General features: G+C 39.1%; 2 protein-coding genes across 2 annotated transcripts; one reads left to right on the forward strand and one right to left on the reverse strand.

Annotated features, from left to right (window-relative positions):
• The first annotated feature begins 6,356 nt into the window (after positions 1–6,356).
• LOC141836580 (actin-related protein 2/3 complex subunit 5A) lies at positions 6,357–13,679 on the forward strand. Its single transcript, XM_074724085.1, has 5 exons — positions 6,357–6,511; positions 6,608–6,680; positions 6,774–6,874; positions 13,008–13,456; positions 13,574–13,679. Exons 1-4 carry the CDS (start codon positions 6,420–6,422, stop codon positions 13,141–13,143), a joined length of 402 nt encoding a protein of 133 aa, XP_074580186.1. The 5' UTR covers positions 6,357–6,419; the 3' UTR covers positions 13,144–13,456; positions 13,574–13,679.
• Positions 13,680–13,966: 287 nt separating this feature from the next.
• LOC141836239 (putative aspartyl protease At4g16563) lies at positions 13,967–15,711 on the reverse strand. The gene is given in 2 exon segments (XM_074723679.1): positions 13,967–15,522; positions 15,525–15,711. Coding segments are annotated over 2 exon segments (1,494 nt in total). The 5' UTR covers positions 15,621–15,711; the 3' UTR covers positions 13,967–14,124.
• Between the last annotated feature and the right edge of the window lie 1,240 nt (positions 15,712–16,951).

The raw sequence follows: 16,951 nt of genomic DNA on the forward strand, positions 1-16,951 counted from the left end.
AGCTGGGTGATTGTATAATATTATGATATATAATAAGTTTGTCAACACAACTAGAGCTTTAACAACACAACTTCTATTTTAGTATCCTAGCAATTGAGTATGAGATTCAACTTGAAGCTAGTCATGTTCATGTCTATGTCTATGTCTAGTTGAGGCTCCCAAAGTTGTCTATTGTATATGGTATCGCCCTGGCGATAATAGAATTCGACGAGTTATCAAAGAACAATGATGCAGTATATATATCCTGGCCTAAGGCAAACAGATACACAGCAATCCAGATCGAGAGCATTGTTTTTCAACCCTGATGCACACTTGGTTCACAGATCTGGAATAAAATGCATACTTTTCTGATCCATAAGATGCAATAATGCAAACAAAATCCCTTGTGAAACACTATCTCAGGTTTTATTGTGTGCTAGTAATTGAGTTCTCCAAAAGCAACTGCATGTAGACGCTCTTCTGCAAAAGGTGGATCCGCCACCTTAGCGGCCCCACGACCATCTGTGAGGAGGTAAATCGAGAAAGTGTAGTTGGTTACAACGCAGGAGGGTATTGCCTGGCTTCGCCAGGATTCGAACCCTTGCCCTCTTCTGCAAGTCTGCTGCGTCGTAACCAACTCACCTATGCCCCGGGGGCATGCATGTAGACGCTCAGTCTTACAGAGATGAAGTCTGAAACGCCATAAGTTAGGAGATAATTTCTTGGTTAGCTATTCATCTCTCTTTCCCTCTTTCTTTCCTTATCAATTTCACAAACCGTAGTCCCTCATGTTCCCTTTTTGTCCTTTCTTAGCTTGTTGGCGCTGTCAAATGGACCGGAGGCCGGTCCGTTAGAAATCCGATGGTGGGGCGGGTTAACTCATCAATGGATTGAGAAATTTTCAATCCAATTAATCTATTCTAAGGCTGATTACAATTAAGTGAGCTAACCCACGAGTCTAATAAAAAATATAAAAAAGTTTGAAATTTTTAAATTTGAGTTGTTGTTTAAGTGGATTATGCTCACTAATTCATTAAAATTTTTCACTTTAATTATAAATTTTTAAAAAAATTTCTCAATTCGCGGGCTAACTCGAATCCACCACGGATCAATCCACGTAGGTTGTGAATCTATCTTAAAATAAATTGATAAAATATTAATTCAATTTGCTGTTGGTGACTAGAAAAGAAAAAGTGAAAGATTTGCTATCGCTGACATTGTTGAAGAATAGAACGAGAGACAAGGAGAAGAAAGGGAGAGGCAAATAAAGAGAGGGGAGAAGCTTGTTGTCATTGAAATTAAAGAGAAGGAAAGTGATATTGCTCTTGTATGAGAAAAATAGGAAAAATTAAAGAAGAGAAAGAAGAAGAAAATGCAATTGTGACGACTGTTGGAATCGTGATGCTTGAAAGAAAAAAAAATAAAGAGGTAGAATGTATATATATATATTATTGCTATTGAGAAGAGAATTAGTTTTCTAAATCAATGTTGAAAGACGGCCGGAGGAGGAAGTCACAAATAAAAGAAGAATTGCGGCTATGAATTAATAGAAAAATAAAGAGAAGGAATTGAAGTTTGCTACTACTATTGATAAATGAGTAAATTTCAATGATGTAATGTTTGAATAGCTTCACAATATTGATTTGGAGGAAAAGGAATGAAGATGTGCATGGAGGATTTGAGAAGCTCAATTAAGTAGGTGAAAGGAATATAATAGTAGTAGAGAAGAATTAAAGTAAAAAAATAAAGAAAAAGAATGAGAGTTAAAATAGAATTAGAATAAAATGAGAGAAGAGCATAGAACAAGGTTTATGGGAAAAAAAAGAAAAAGAATAAAAGAGTTTTAGAATCATTTTTTTAATAAAAAAAGCACATAAGAAAGGGAAAAATAGGGGAGAGAAACTTAATTCTTTTGCATTAAAGAAAAAAAGAGAAATAATATTGGAAGAATGCAAAAAGAAAGGGCCATCCCAAGAAAGAAGAAGTAGGATTGTTGTTAAGAAAGAAAAAATAGGACAGTAGAGAAAGGAGAGGATTGTTGTTGATTTTGATGGCTTGAAAAAGATGGGAGTTTCTTTAGAGAAAGCAGTAATAATGTAGAAAGGAGAAATTAAAAAAACAATATTTTGCTGGTTTGTTTTTTTTGGATTTTTATTTTGAATAAACTTGGACGGAGAGTAATATGTAAGATAGAAATCAAAGGAAAAGAATTAAAGATTAAGAACTTTAGAGGGAGAAAAAAAAATATCAAAGGATAGAAAAAATAGATATAGAAATTGGGAAATAGAGGACCTGAAAAAAAAAAGACAAAATGGTCAGTGATGGTGAGAAATATAGATGCTCTCTCGCACACACATATATACACAATTGGTACAACAACATCATAAGTAATCAAGATTCTAACTCTACCGATCAGGATCCTTTAGGATCTCAAGTGGTGTAGCTGCATCATCAACAATTGAATCAATGAGTTTGTGATCTGTATCAGAATCTTGACTTGAGCTTGTTCTCGAGATGCCTGCACATTTTAGAACATAATCTAGAATTCGGACGGCATGAGAGCTTCTCCTTGTTGGTACAGGAGCTTGAACTCGGTTGCCAAGTGAAGTCATAGAAAATCTTCTGATACATTCCAAAAGAATGGGGCTTATATCGCCCCTACGATGTAGTCCAAAGCCTATGAATTTCATTACATCAAGTAATTATGGTTCAAGTAGCAGCATGTTTAGTCCCCGAGACTACGGTGCAATGACAAAATACTTCCATAGTTAATCAGACATCCACAGGTTAATTTCTAACTATGACATATTGCGGATTAATTTCCTTCAGTGGGAAGATAACCCTGGAACGCTGACTGTGGAGTGACATGTTGTTTGCGCTTTCCGATTTATGTTGGTGATTGGTTGAAAACTTCCATAAAATCAAATCAGTCGAGCCATTTTTAGGATTAGTCGGTTCAAAAAATTGAATACCTGAATTACTAGAAAAAATAACAACATACAATAAAATATATCAAAAGGCATTAGGTGACTAGACAACATAAATATCACAGATCAATCATTCACATATAGTTCCATGTAGTTTGTCTAACTTCTTGAGTAATCCCAATGAATTGAAAATGATCGAAATATTAAAGAAAAAGAATAGTATTAACCTCCTTTAGTATAATTTTTGTTATTCTATTTATAGAAGAAGATCTTTGAGGTAATGATAAAGTTATAAATTATAAATGAATTTTTTTTATTCCAATATACCACATAACTGTATAAAAATCTATTACTCATTACTCTCTTCGTAATTAAAAAAAATCTTTCAATAACTTTTTTCTAGACCCCTAGGCTATCAAACTATACATCTTTATTTACTATTTTTTATTTAATATCTCATCATTAATTAATGCTTATACTGATTCAAATTTTTTTATTCAAATTTTTTTTGTTTCACAAACCTCTCTAAAAGTGTTGTATTAGAGATGCCCTTAGAAAATAATGGGCTAGCCAACAAGATTTGGGATAGACGATGCCTTAGCGAAGTTGAGCAATATCCTCCTTCGTTATGATCAACTGTAAGTTTTCGATTTACCTCCTTATAACTGATCGTGAGATCGACCATGTGGAGCCACTAGGATGGCAGATTCTATATTTTTGCAGAAGAAGAGGGATAGACGATGCTCTCCTTAAAGGGATTAGTCAAATGTACTTTATGAGAAAAATGCTCATATGTGAATAAGCTAATTCCTCTTGGGGGACTAGTGATACTATAGCCGTCAATTTGGGTTAGGTCAGCCGGATTGATCCGCCTCGCCAAGTAATTTAAGTGGATTGGATTAAAATTTTATCAACCTATTTTAAGATGGATTGGCCCGCCTAGGTCCGCGACCCACGTGGATTGGCCCACGGCGGACTTGGGTTGACCCGCGAATTGAAAAAGTTTATTTATTTATTTTAAATTTGAAAATTAAAATATAAAACTCAATGAATAAGTGAGTTTGATCAATTTAAATTACAATTCAAGTTTAAAAATTATAATTCAAACTTACAAATTTCAACTTAATCAATTTAAATTATAATTAAAACTTAAATTTTTTAATATTTTTAATATTTTTTTATTTTTTTAGTAGATCCATGGATTAACCCGTTTAACCCGCGGCCCACCTTGAGTTGGATTAGATTGGAGATTTCCTAATCCACCAAGTTAATGGATTGATTCGTCCCACCTCGCCATATAATGGGCTCGCCCCACTATGGATTGATCCGTTTTTGCAGCTATAAGTGATACCATGGCTTGGCACGGACTCTGCTCCAAATCAACATGTCATGTCCACATGATATCCTCTCAAAATAACGCATTGCTTATGTGTCTTTAATCTTTAGCCTAAAGGTTAACCTCCCAAGCTTATTGTCAATATCTCCTAAAGTTGAAGGGCAACATCGATCAAGCTTCTCGAACTCTCCTCAGATCACTTCGAGCTCTGAGTTCTCCCCTCTAAGTATGCAAAGCTCCCCCCTTCGATGCTTCAAGCTCCCTCCTTTGAGTTCCCTAAACTCTATCTCGGGTTCACGGTGTTGCTCCTATAGCCATCCCCAAGTAGAGCTCTCTATGTCGCCCATCACAATTGTTTTTTTTAGATTGTGATCCGATCTGAGATCAAGGAGAAGGAAGCAATCACTAAGGAGGCTGGAACAAAGTTGGTTGTCTCCGTCGAGAGGCAACAAGGTCGATGTTCTTTTACAAAATTCGCTGAGAGTTAGAATGGGGTCAGGGAGGACCTTGGCACAACCACTCCGATGCTCAAGTCAATCCCTGTGTTCGTGTGTAGAAGGATAATCTTAAGTGAAAGGGAGTTTTGAAATCTAAGTTCTCGTCCTTGACCCCGTGAGAAAGAGCTCCTTTTTATACCCCCTTTAGCGGGAAATACGGTAACCATGTCCCAAAAAAGGGGTGACACGTCACTCCACCTCATCATTCCCTTCAAACCACTATCTCCCTTGTTTCCCGCTGATCATGCTGTCCCACATGGTCCCATGTTCTCACGTTCATCACGTATGAGGAACAATCGAAGTGAAGTTGTCAGGGCTTCGAATCAGATGTCGAATGGCTAGATAGTCGAGTCGGATGCTAAATGGTTAGGCCTCTAGGTTGGAACAGATGTCGAATGGTCAGGCCTCTAAGTCGGATCAGATGCTGAGTGGTTAGGCCTTCGGGTCAGATCAAATGCCAAGTGGTCTAGGAGTCGAGTCAGATGATGACTGGTCAGCCTCTAGATCATACTCGAATTTCGGGTTGATCAGGATGCCCCTGGTGGTCTCTACTATAGTTGATCTCGAATCCCGCAGCGCCGCATGCATGCTACTTATCTCCTCCACATCACGAGTCTTCTCCTCGTGATAACAAAAGGTCTTATTTGGATAAGATCTTTTATCTTTTTCTTTCTCACTTTAGCTATTCTATAAATATATTTTTTTTCCTTCTTTTATATCTAATTTTTAATATAACAATTTAAAAGTTTCATTCTTAGCTTTATTCATTTCTTTCTTAGTCTCTTTCTTGACTATTGTATATATTTTTTAAGTTTTCCTCATTTTTATAAATATATAATTCCTTATAAATTGTTCATTTTTTTTACTTTTTCTTGTACTTTTTCATTCCACCATTATGCTTTTGCTAAATATTGTTAAAGTTATTGAAGCTAAATTTAGAATGACCTCTATCTAATTTTTTTTTACAAAAGTTAAAATAAATATTATTAAAATGATATGTTTTCTTAACTATTTTATGATATTTGAATTTAACAGGTTAAATTTGATTAGACTTCCGAGTTAGATTAATCCATTCTTATATTGTGAGACTTTTTTTATATTCATTAAGATATTTGATCAAAGTATTTTTGATAATCTTTTTGACAAAATTATTAAGCATAAGAATGTTTTTAAGATAATACTAATTTTAAATATAATTTTCTATTATAATATAATTTGGTTGATACAAGTGATTTGATTATAACCATATGAGCAAGGATCGATCCCACGACCATCTATAAAGAAGTAAATAACTATAGTTGGTCGAAGTAATATTCTTTTCCAGGATTAGTAGTTAATTCGTAATTTTCCGAGGGCAATTTATTTATTCAAACCATATAGCAAGGATGATTCGATAAACTCGAGGTAATATCATTTTCTCAGTAGTCAATTGTAGTTTTTTAATTTATCTTCTCATATGTGATCGTGAGACTGACTGTGTGGGACCGTTGGGACGACGAATTTTATTTTTTTATTAAAATTTAAGATATTTTGAGAAGTGGGCTATTTAAGAATTAAAAATAAACTCGATGTGCATTTTGAAACATTCCCAACTTTATTGGATTTTTACATCTCGCGGGATTTGGCTCACAGTTCCAAAATCGAGGGGCGTTGCTGCGGCGGAGACGACTGCGGAAACCCATGGCGGAGGGCTTTGTCGATGACGAGAACCTCGAGGCGATCGTCACCAGAATCGAGCAGAAATCCCGCAAGATCGAGAGCTTGCTCAAGCAGTGAGTTCCAATCGAAACACCAGGCCTCAATCTGAGGTAGATCTATAAAGTTCCAACTTCCCGCGTGAGCCCTAATGTCGACCCTCCTGATGACAGATCAAAGCCCGTAGAGGCGTTGAAGACGGCTTTGGAAGGTTCCATCTTGAAGACCAGAGACGAGAGGTGCAAGGTTGGTCGGGATCCGATCCTTTTCTTTAGTTGGTTAGATTGATCTGTATGGATGGAATTTTATGTTTCTTTTGTTGGTTTTCTTTTGCTTTAGTCAGCGAATTGGATAGTAGTCCATCGAGCAATCATGGCAATAAAGGATGTGGATGCTATGTTATCATATTTGGATCCCGAGTATTATGACATACTCATGAAGTAAGACGCGCATATCAACATTTTTTTTTCCTATTTCATGAATATTGCTTTTGTTAAGCAATCGTTATCAAATCTCATGGCAAATGCAATTTTTAGGATACCCACATCTTACATTACATTATATCAAACTACTTGATTCATGGGTAAATGCAATTACATGGGAAAAATTACGTTGTTCAGTCAATATACCCCTCAAATGTGGTGCAACATATGAGAATTAGCTAATCCTAGCAGTTTCTGGTAGGATAAGAGAGAATAATAATGCAATTATGAAATACAGTCTTTCCTTTGTCCACAATTGAAACTTTGCTGCATGAATCAGTAGATTAATTTCGGATTGGCAGTTTTAATTTGTAGCTGTTTTGTTTTTCTGTTATTTCTATGCAGTTTGTTGTTGTTTATTGGATCATGATTATATTTGTGCTCAGTTAGGGAATCTGGATGTGAATTATTAACATCAATATGATTATTATTTCTTAAGTTGGTATGCATTTCTGTACTAGGGATAAAGGATTGCAATGTTTAAACCTGCACAATATGGAATAAAGAATTATGGGGGGGGGGGGGGGGGGGGGGGAAAACTAGCTGAAACTTGTCATTTACCTAATTTTGCATTTGGCAACAGCAACCTGGGTCTTTAGTTATACCCTTTTTGTTCGGAATTAGACTATGGTAGAAATGCATGGAATAAGTTACAGTAACCAAGTGGCTAATCTACTCCTAGAATGAATCTCTAGTCTTTGGGTAATTATTTACATCAGGATTTGAAAGGTGCTTTTAGGTGGCTGGTGGTCAACTCATTGCATAGTGTTTATGTGATTACTATTAAATGATATTTTTAATATCTATTTATTGATAAAATTAACTAACATATATCCGACAACTTATATTAATAAATCGATTTAATTCATAACTTCCCTCCCATCTTCCCTCGGGCCATGATGTGTCTAGGGGTGGCACCTGGTGCATTTTGGGGTGTGAATTTTTTAGCTCATGTTGGATCGAATACCACTCATCTGATGCTTCAAGTGTAGAAAAGTGGACTACCCTTTATGCTCAGGAATGCTTAGGGCGTAGTCTCAACGCATCATAAAAAAGTATGATTTAGTATCTCTAGTGGTTGGTGGTAGCACATGAATTTCTAGGTGGACAATCCCTCTCTTTGAATTTTCAATAAATTATCATGAAATTAATCTAAATTGTGATACACTAGTTTAGTCCCAAATTGAAAATTATGGGTTAATCAAGAAGATCTATAGATTTAGATGAGTGAGTTAAAACTGACTGGAGCTTGGGAGGGTTGTGATAATTTGATTAGAAGGAACCTAAATCTTCATTAAGGACTGTCAATGTGTAATCATGACTCCATTGTGCAAATGAAAGATCGTTTTAGGCTATGAATCAGACTTTATTTCTTGATAGGGACGTCAACCCTTAATCGAGGAGATTATGATGCACTTTATTTGTCCCTTGTAGACAATTGTGGTCTAATTAAAGGAATTGGTAGGCATAAATAAGTGAACTAGTGCTAAGTCAAGCATTAATAGACCAGTTGTTGGGCTTAATAAAGTTGATAGGTTAGTTCTACAATTTTAATGGGTTTAACATAACATCCAACTATTGTTTGCAATCTCACTTGATCCTAACCTGAGTTGGCCTTCTAATCTTCCTTGAGAAATCAAACAATAACTTTTGAGATTTATAAAGAGATAACTGAAGATGTGCCAACTACATTGAATGGATTCTATAAAATCAGTTGGAATCAAACAGAAATGGAATGCTATGTCTAGTCTTTTGCAAGATCAATTAAAATTTAGTGATCAATGATCAATCCCTCGATTCACTGGTTGGGTGCTAGCGGTGAACTGCATGTGTAATGTAGCAGACAAGCAAACAAAGGAGCAGATGCAAACCTTTAGCAGAGGTGGATACGTGAAGGTGATTGACATAATTGTAGTTGATACTATATAACTACTTTTAGTGGAGGTTGACATCCTTGAAAATGATTGCTCTGATTGTGGATGTGATAAAACTTCACAAAGGCAGAATAGAATCTACAAGATGGTTTTTTTCGACAGAAGGAACTAATTGTGTTAAAAGTATTAAATAGCTTTTCCTATACTTCTAGATCAAACTTAATTCTAATAAGATACTATATAACTAGTAATAATTTGATATTGTATATTAAATAGTCTCCTTTGTATTTATATTATGTTGCCATCAACTTATACATACTTCCTTGTGTATTTAGATATTTAGAAGTAGGTCCCTAATTATGTACACACAGTTCTATTACAGTTCCTGTTAATCTGGTGCAAAAATATTATAAAACCCCAGCTTTTGCAAGCATATTTACTTCTTGAAACTCACAAAAATTTGGTCAGAAAATCTACTATAGTTTGATGTAAAAATAAATTAATTATCTTTATAGATTATTCCATGGTTTCATATCTCCAACCGTTATCGGGCGAAACATCTCGTTCCGCCAACGAACTGGCACCGGCACTAGCACAAACGATACCGGTGTCGAAGGCGTTGCGCAGGACATCCCGAGGCTTCACCCGAGACCAACAACACCTTCGAAGTTCGCCCGGGACGCGCGGCTGCAGCAGAATAGTGGAACATACGCACAAACCCGACGACGCCTCCGGAGGCTTCGCTCGGAATGCGCGGCTGCAGCAGAATATACGGTATTTAATTAAAATTTTAAGTTAATAATTTTAATTAACTCCTAATTATGATTGAGATAATTTAAATAGGTTTGATTAAAGCCTAATAAAATTATCTTATTAATTTAATATATAAATATTTTTTAAAAAAATTTATTTTATTTTTTATTTTTATTTATAAATATTTATTTTTAGTTAATATATTTTATATTTAAAAATATTAAAACTATATCGGCAAGGTATGATGGTACGATGCGGAACTAAAACTGTATCGTTCCAGTCCGGCACCGAAACTTCGGCACGGTTCGAGATTTTAAACTGTGGATTATACTTTGTCCCGATAAAGTGGCTATTGATTTATGTATCTTTTATGATCCTTGACAGATTGTATTACAAGTGATATGCGTGGCATTTTTATTGAAATGCTAGCACAAGGCCAAAGAAAAGGGAAATATTAGCACACATGCTTAGTAAGTTTCAGAATCTACAAGTTCATAACCTAGAGGCATGTGTTATACAAGCACTACAAGTACCTTCATGAACTTAGGAGTTCGGATATCATGGCTTGAGATGGTTCACTTTGAGAAGTTTGCCGCTTGTGTAAGCATTTATAATCAATTGGTACTTGTGTTAGTTCTGGAAGGCTTAATGTTAGTAGGCCCACATGAAAATTTTGCTTTGGTTTCATTATACTGCAAGTTATGAAGCTCCCTTGATGGCGGAAATATAAACCAAATGAAGACACTAAGGAAAACCTGCATTGATGATGGTGCAGGGAATGATCTTTGCATCTTTGAAAAGAAGCAATGAGGGCAAATTCACTCCAAAGGCTTTGTTGAAAGGGCATGGTTTTGAGATCCAATTATAGCTATTTGAAATGATATTAGATTTGAAGCAGGAGAAGGAAAGGAGGGATAGCAATCACTTCAAATACAACCTATGGTCTCTAGGTTCAAGGGTGGTGGTTACAGGAGGGAAATGAGGTGCTGTTACAGGATCAAGATATTTGGAAAATCTTGCTGCTAATTGATCCTCTTCTTATTTGTGCCATTGGATCTGGTGGTGATGCGATCTGGGTAGCATGAGGGATGATTAGCACATTTAGAAGCTTCAAGGGTGGTTGTTTTAGTCGCAGAGGGAGAAGGCTCACATCGTGTAGACAACATCATTGGTAGGAGATGTGAGGATGTAGTGCAGTTGAAAGCCTTGCAAGAGAAGCTCACAAGAGCACTCTCACCCGGAACTTCTCTAGCAAGGAGGCTGACATTTGTGGCAAGGGAAGCTTGGTAAGGCTATCCCCATTTCTTGAGGCAGAAGACAAGCACGCAAGCTTTAACAAAGAAGGCTTTAAGTGTGTGAGACAAAGCTAATGAGTACATTCTGAGCAACGGAACAAATTTGCGAATGATGCATGGAGAAACTATACCATGCTGATTTGAAGGAAAATTATTAGGTTTAATCCCTAGGCTAGTCCCACTCTACCTAGATGTATATTATCTCAATATCATCTTGATATACTTCTGTACATAGGTATTTACAACTAGGCCCTTAACTACATAGACAAGTCACCAACTAGTATAAATAGGAGTTAACCGTTTAAAGAAGTTGATTTGATCTTTAACTAGAGAAGAACTCTTCTAAATAATTGTATTAAATTGATAAATTTCTAATGAGATATTCTATTTATAAATAGGTAAACTACCTCATTTCATATTGGTCAGATAGGTATAGCTATTTGAATATTTACTTGTCTATACCTATTTATCAAACAAGAATAATTGGTGTTCGCCATTTTTATATTAATTAACTAACAATTAACGATAGTTTAATATATTTAATTAAAGAACTTCAGTTGATAATCTTCTGCTATTACAAATGATAATGATAGGTATAATCTCATAATAAACAAACGATTTGATAATAAGAGTTATTTAATAGTTGAGGATATATTATTTCCTCTATTTGCCTTTTTTATTTTTATTTTTAAAAATCTACTGATCTATCAATATGACATAACTGATTAAGATTTTCAAATTAGTTGATCGCATTATCAATTTCAATTCCCTGAAAATTGTCTCCATCATGTTCGCAAATTGTCTGTGTTATCAAAGTACACAATGATACTGATTATAACAATGCTCAAGTCAATAAATTCTCAACAATAACATAGCATGAATTCTCATATGGTATATTGATCAAATGGAAATCCATGCACAATTAATTACATAATAGTTCAACTCATGTGTCAATACATAAGCAAAGAGAAAATGGCTCATGAATACAGGTGCTCTACTAGTCTGCAATTATGCTTGCCATGAAATGCATATTCAAAGAACGACTCAGCATCCATAGGAAATTTGAAGAAACAAATCAAAGGGGAAACAAGGTCGATTGCTTCATGGGTTTATAAAAAAAGAAGTTTGTTTTCTTCTCCCTCTTTTCAGGGTCTAATCCCCTCTACACTGCTACTGCCTAGTCTCTAATAAAAAATCCTTCTGTCTTCCACTCAAGCCATAAATTCCTCTTCTTCCACTTTCATTTTGTCCTTTTTTTCTCCCCCTTGTCTTGCCTTTGCTTCTGTCAGGTGACCACTTGGTTGATACAATTGTTGATATCATTGCTGCACCTACTCCCAACTGAGAACATTGATGCCATATTCCTTTGTTCCAATCTAAGTTCCCTTTTTATCGTCACTTTTAAATTCTTCCTACAATTCAGAAACACAAACCAGGGATAAAGATAAGTAGGCATCCTATATGAAGAACGATACAACAAGTACTCAAGGAATTAGATAGACAACAAAGAAATCATGGACTCAATGAAAAATGTTAGAATTCCACTACAATTGCTAAACAAGTCCTCAGAGTTGCGCTTTGCCACTGAGAACTTCCTATCAATCATTGGAGAATGAAGCCCTTTGCTCTCCTTGCACCACAGATTGACTCTCTTTTTCTCATGAGGAATAGGTTTGGCTCCACTTGGTCTCTCTCTATCTCTATCTCTCTCTTTAGTTACACCCTAAGTTTAGTCAAACCTCAAATGAGGAATAGGTTTGGCTCTACTTGTTCCAATCTGAGGCCTGCATGCCAAGATGTTTTTGATATTTGTCTTTGTGGAGTTGAGTTCTGATAAATTTAGCCCTCTTATGTTGAGGTTCGATTGTAAATTCATCTCTTTCGCATGTAAATGCATGCAATGTTTTGTTTTTTTTAAAAAATTTTTGGATACTTTTTTTCACTGTGCTACTCACAGCAGTTGATAGAAACATCTTATGCTTTTCCTAGCTCATAGTTGATAGCCAAAACCTTTTCTCCAATCCCACCATCTCCTAACAGTGTTCAAACTGATTAAGTCTGTCAGCGTTTTACTCTTGATGAAATTTAGCTATTATTTGGAGGAGCTTAACTTCTAATCACAAACTAATGCCAACCTTTTTGTTGTTTGTCGACATGGATGGATTGCAGGTACTTGTATAGAGGATTAGCTACTGGAGATAGACCTACGTGCGACCAGTGCCTAAAGATCCACGAAAAGTTGACAGAGAAAGCAGGGTTAGGCTGCATACTTCGCTCATTGGCTGACACTGTTAATACTGTGTAAGCTCCATTTATGATGCAACCTGTAGATGCCATCAACAAACTTAATACGCAATTAAGCTTTATATGATTACATCATGTTAAGCTTGTTCTTTACTTGAACAGTACCTTTGCTTGAGATGGATAAAGAGATGTTATATCTTAACTGTAGTTAGGACAAAATTTTATTTGTCGTAGACTGCGCCCATGAATGAATGAATAAATAATGCTTCGAGAAGTGTGAAAAACAAATCATTCTGGGAGTGCGTTATATGCCAGCCAGCCAGCCAGCTCAGTGCTAGAAGCATACTCAGCAACAGCTGGACATCTGCAGCGATGTGAGTGTACAATTTATTAAATTTCGCATTCATGCCACCCCTGCTCGGGGAAAACGAAAGTGACGTTGATTGTGCTTCCATTTCATAATTAGTGTCCATTGTAACATTTTGTATCAGGTTCATAATTGTGCAATTCTGCATTGATAGATGAGTCCCAGACTGTCGAGATGAGACGAAGCTTTAAGTGTTTGGGGATGGAGGAAGAGGAAGATTTTACAGGTTAGATTTTACTTGGCTTAAAAGAGACGTTTATTATAACTTGACTGACCGATGACCTCACTTGGTGGGAGCATGTCAATCATTTAAGAAGGCTGGCAGCAAGGCCCTGTCAGTCGCCCCACACAAGTGATCATCGGTTTTGTTAGGTGGACCCAAATTATGATCTAATTCAAAATATCACTCTGGTCCAGTCAAATATATATAATGCTTTTTTTTTATTTTAATTATATTTTATATCACAAGCTCCCAAAGTTTGATCATATTTCGCGATCGATATTATGATTGAGGAGATGAGCTGGCCGATAGACACTGTCGGAAGTTGAGCATCAACAACCCCTTTTTTTATTATTATTTACATGAATTTACTCCAGTGCATGCCCCGCACGTGCGTCACACCTGTTTCCCCAAATCGAAGCCCACACGTGCGGAGGCGAAACGGGAGGCGTCTCTCAAGCACGTGACATCTCCTCCCACAGCGCCGCGCATCGCCGCCGTGCGAACCCCACCCGCTTCCCCTCGAGGTCGTACACCACCTCGAAACCTTGCTGCTGGAAGTTGCCCAGCGTCCCGGCGGGCCCCCCGTATTCCTCCTCGCCGGAGGCCTCCTCCCCTCCGCTCATCACCATCAGGCAGCCCACCCGCCGGCCGCCGCTCTCGAACGCCGTGAAGTAGTTCCGCCGCGGCAGCGCGACGCTGGCGTTCCCCGCGAAGTGGAGCGCCAGGCCCGGCACGCTCCGCCGATCCGCCTCCCGGTCCTCGAAGAAGTAGCACGGCCGCAGCCCGGTGCGCTCCTCAGCCTCTGCCGCCTGCTGGAACCCTGCCCGGCTCATCTGCCGGTTGAATTCGTTCGCCAAACTGGTGTAGGTCTCCGCCGGAAGCATCGTGAAGGTGGTGCCCGAATCGACCACCATCCCGCCGTTCCCTCTCCGGTCGACAGCCCTTAGTTCGGGCGGCGCCCGAATCCGGCTCGGCCCGATCGACAACGACTCGAGGCCGACGGAGTAGAAGTAGGGGTGTTTAGGGTTGTGGAGGAGTGAGGTGTAGACGAAGGGCGGATCTTGGTCCGGCTCCGATGGCTTCGGCTCCGTTCGGCCTAGGATGAGCGGGCTGGGCCGGAGGAGGCGGTCTTGCTTGAAGGAGTGGGAGACGAGGCAGTAGGAGAAGCGGGCGGCGAGGGAGGGCGAGAGCGCCGCGAGCTGGGCGGGCAACGAGAGCGGGCCTCGGCCGAACCCCGCGACGCCGACGGGCTCCGCCAGCGCGGAGTGCGCACACGCAAAGGTAAAGTTTTGCAGGCGGAGCGCCGCGGCGGAAGGGGCAGCGGAGCCGTGGAGGGAGAGCGGGCCACGGCGGAGGCGGGCGACGAGGCTCCCATCGCCGTAGGCGTAGTAGAAACGTGGGCACGGGGCGGAGCAGGAGTCGGTCTCGATGTCGTCTAGTGTGCACGCGGCGATGGCGCAGAGATCGGAGGCGGGGAGCCCCGAGTGGACGGCCGAGCAGGCGGCGGAGCCGCAGGTGACCTGGCGGGACGCCGGCGGCGGGGGCAGTGGTGGGTGGAGGGGAGGGTACGACGGCTTGCCCTCGCACAGCATGCACTCGAACGGGGAGCAGGGGAACCAGACAAGGTCGCTGCCAGTGTCCATATACAGCGAGACGATGGTCGGCGCGGACGCCGCGCCGACGGAGACACTGAGCGTGTAGTCGCTCCCGGGGGACAGAGGGAGGGAGACCTGCTTCCGGCGGCGCTCCTTCGTGTGCCGGCGGCTACGGTGGCGCGCCGCCGAGTGGAGCGCCGACGACTTGAGGTGCTGGAGGATGGTAAAGTTGGAATTTTGGGAACGGGAGAGGGAGAGTGGGAGAGGGGGAAGACGACGGAATCAGGCCGAGCACCATCAATAACAAAGAGCTGGTCACACAACAGGAGGAGCAACAGAAACAGGGAAGCCATGGAAGCTTGCACTTTGATGGAGGAGGAGGAAGAAGAAGAAAGGAATGGCTATGAGTGGGGCAAAGCAGGAAGCTTCCAACACATCAATTTATAGGAGTAGAATTCGAAATGAATGAATATGGAAGAGAGTGTAGCAGCATAAGTTTAATGGAGTTTAAATGAGGGGGGAGGAAGAGTGTTCCAGCCTTCAGAAGTGAGCAAGTAATCCTTAGTGTCCAAGTTATGCCACACCTCTCTTAATAATGGGGGGAAGGCCATCATGGTCATGGATTGGAGGACAATGGAACAGGCCTCTACATAAATTTGAGCTCGACCAGACAGAATTTACTGCCATGGCCTTTCTCCTTGTGGAAGCTGCTAAACAATGTCCTCACTTCAGAAATGCTTTCGCTGCCAACTTTTACCAACAGGTAAACCCTAAACACAGTAAAAAGGAGAAGACAAAAAATGGAGGAGGATTTCAAACTTTGAATACTAATATCCTCAGTTTTGTGTCCTTGGAAAATGCAGGCAGAATCTCAAGGTGGCTCACAAGTGTCCCAACTCAAGTGAGGTTTGCTTGTTTGTTTTAATAATCTAGGTGTGTTAACTTTCTTCTATGATTGATTCGTATAATTTATGCATACTTAGAGGTCAATCTTCTGAAAGAACAGTAGTAGGAGACAGAGTGTTGCAGAGGAAATTTGTAGGTTTGTCTAATCCGTTGGCTGGGGGACAAAGGATCTCAGGTAAGTGGTGCTATGCAAAACAATGGTTCGAGTTTGATATGGCAAATGACTTTTTCCATCTTGTTATTCACTAGATTATTCAATTGCAACTTGGAATTCTCACAAGTTTTGACTTGCATTTGTTGTTAGCTTTGAGAACAAGTTGCTTGGCTTGCTTGCTCTGTTATTTACTCATAAAGTGCTTTGCTACAGTTTCATCACATGGAAAATACTTTGTTCTTCGAAATTATGCAACTGATCTGATAGTTTTGTTTAGAAGAAAAACATAGATAATCAAAATCAAATATATTGTGGCATTGATCAAATCCCAAACTGAAAATTTGGATTCTATCAACCTCTTCTTGTAATTTATGCATCGAACACCATCATTTCTGGCCAACCTACCTAACTTTTGTGGCTAGTCATCATGAGCAATGAAGTTCTCATGTACCTTCGAAGCAACCGCGATCATATTTTTGGGGCATAGCTGAGTTGGTTACGACGGAACAAATTTGCAAAATAGGACAAGAGTTCGAATTTCGGCGAAGTCAAGTACTATCTTCTTCCGTTGTGACCAACTAATAGTTTTTCGATTCACCTTCTTCATAGATGATCGTGGAGCCG

The sequence above is a fragment of the Curcuma longa genome, chromosome 10 (assembly GCF_044706935.1).
Source record: "Curcuma longa cultivar G26 ecotype Majalengka, Jawa Barat chromosome 10, ITB_CL_G26_1.1, whole genome shotgun sequence".
NCBI lineage: Eukaryota > Viridiplantae > Streptophyta > Magnoliopsida > Zingiberales > Zingiberaceae > Curcuma > Curcuma longa.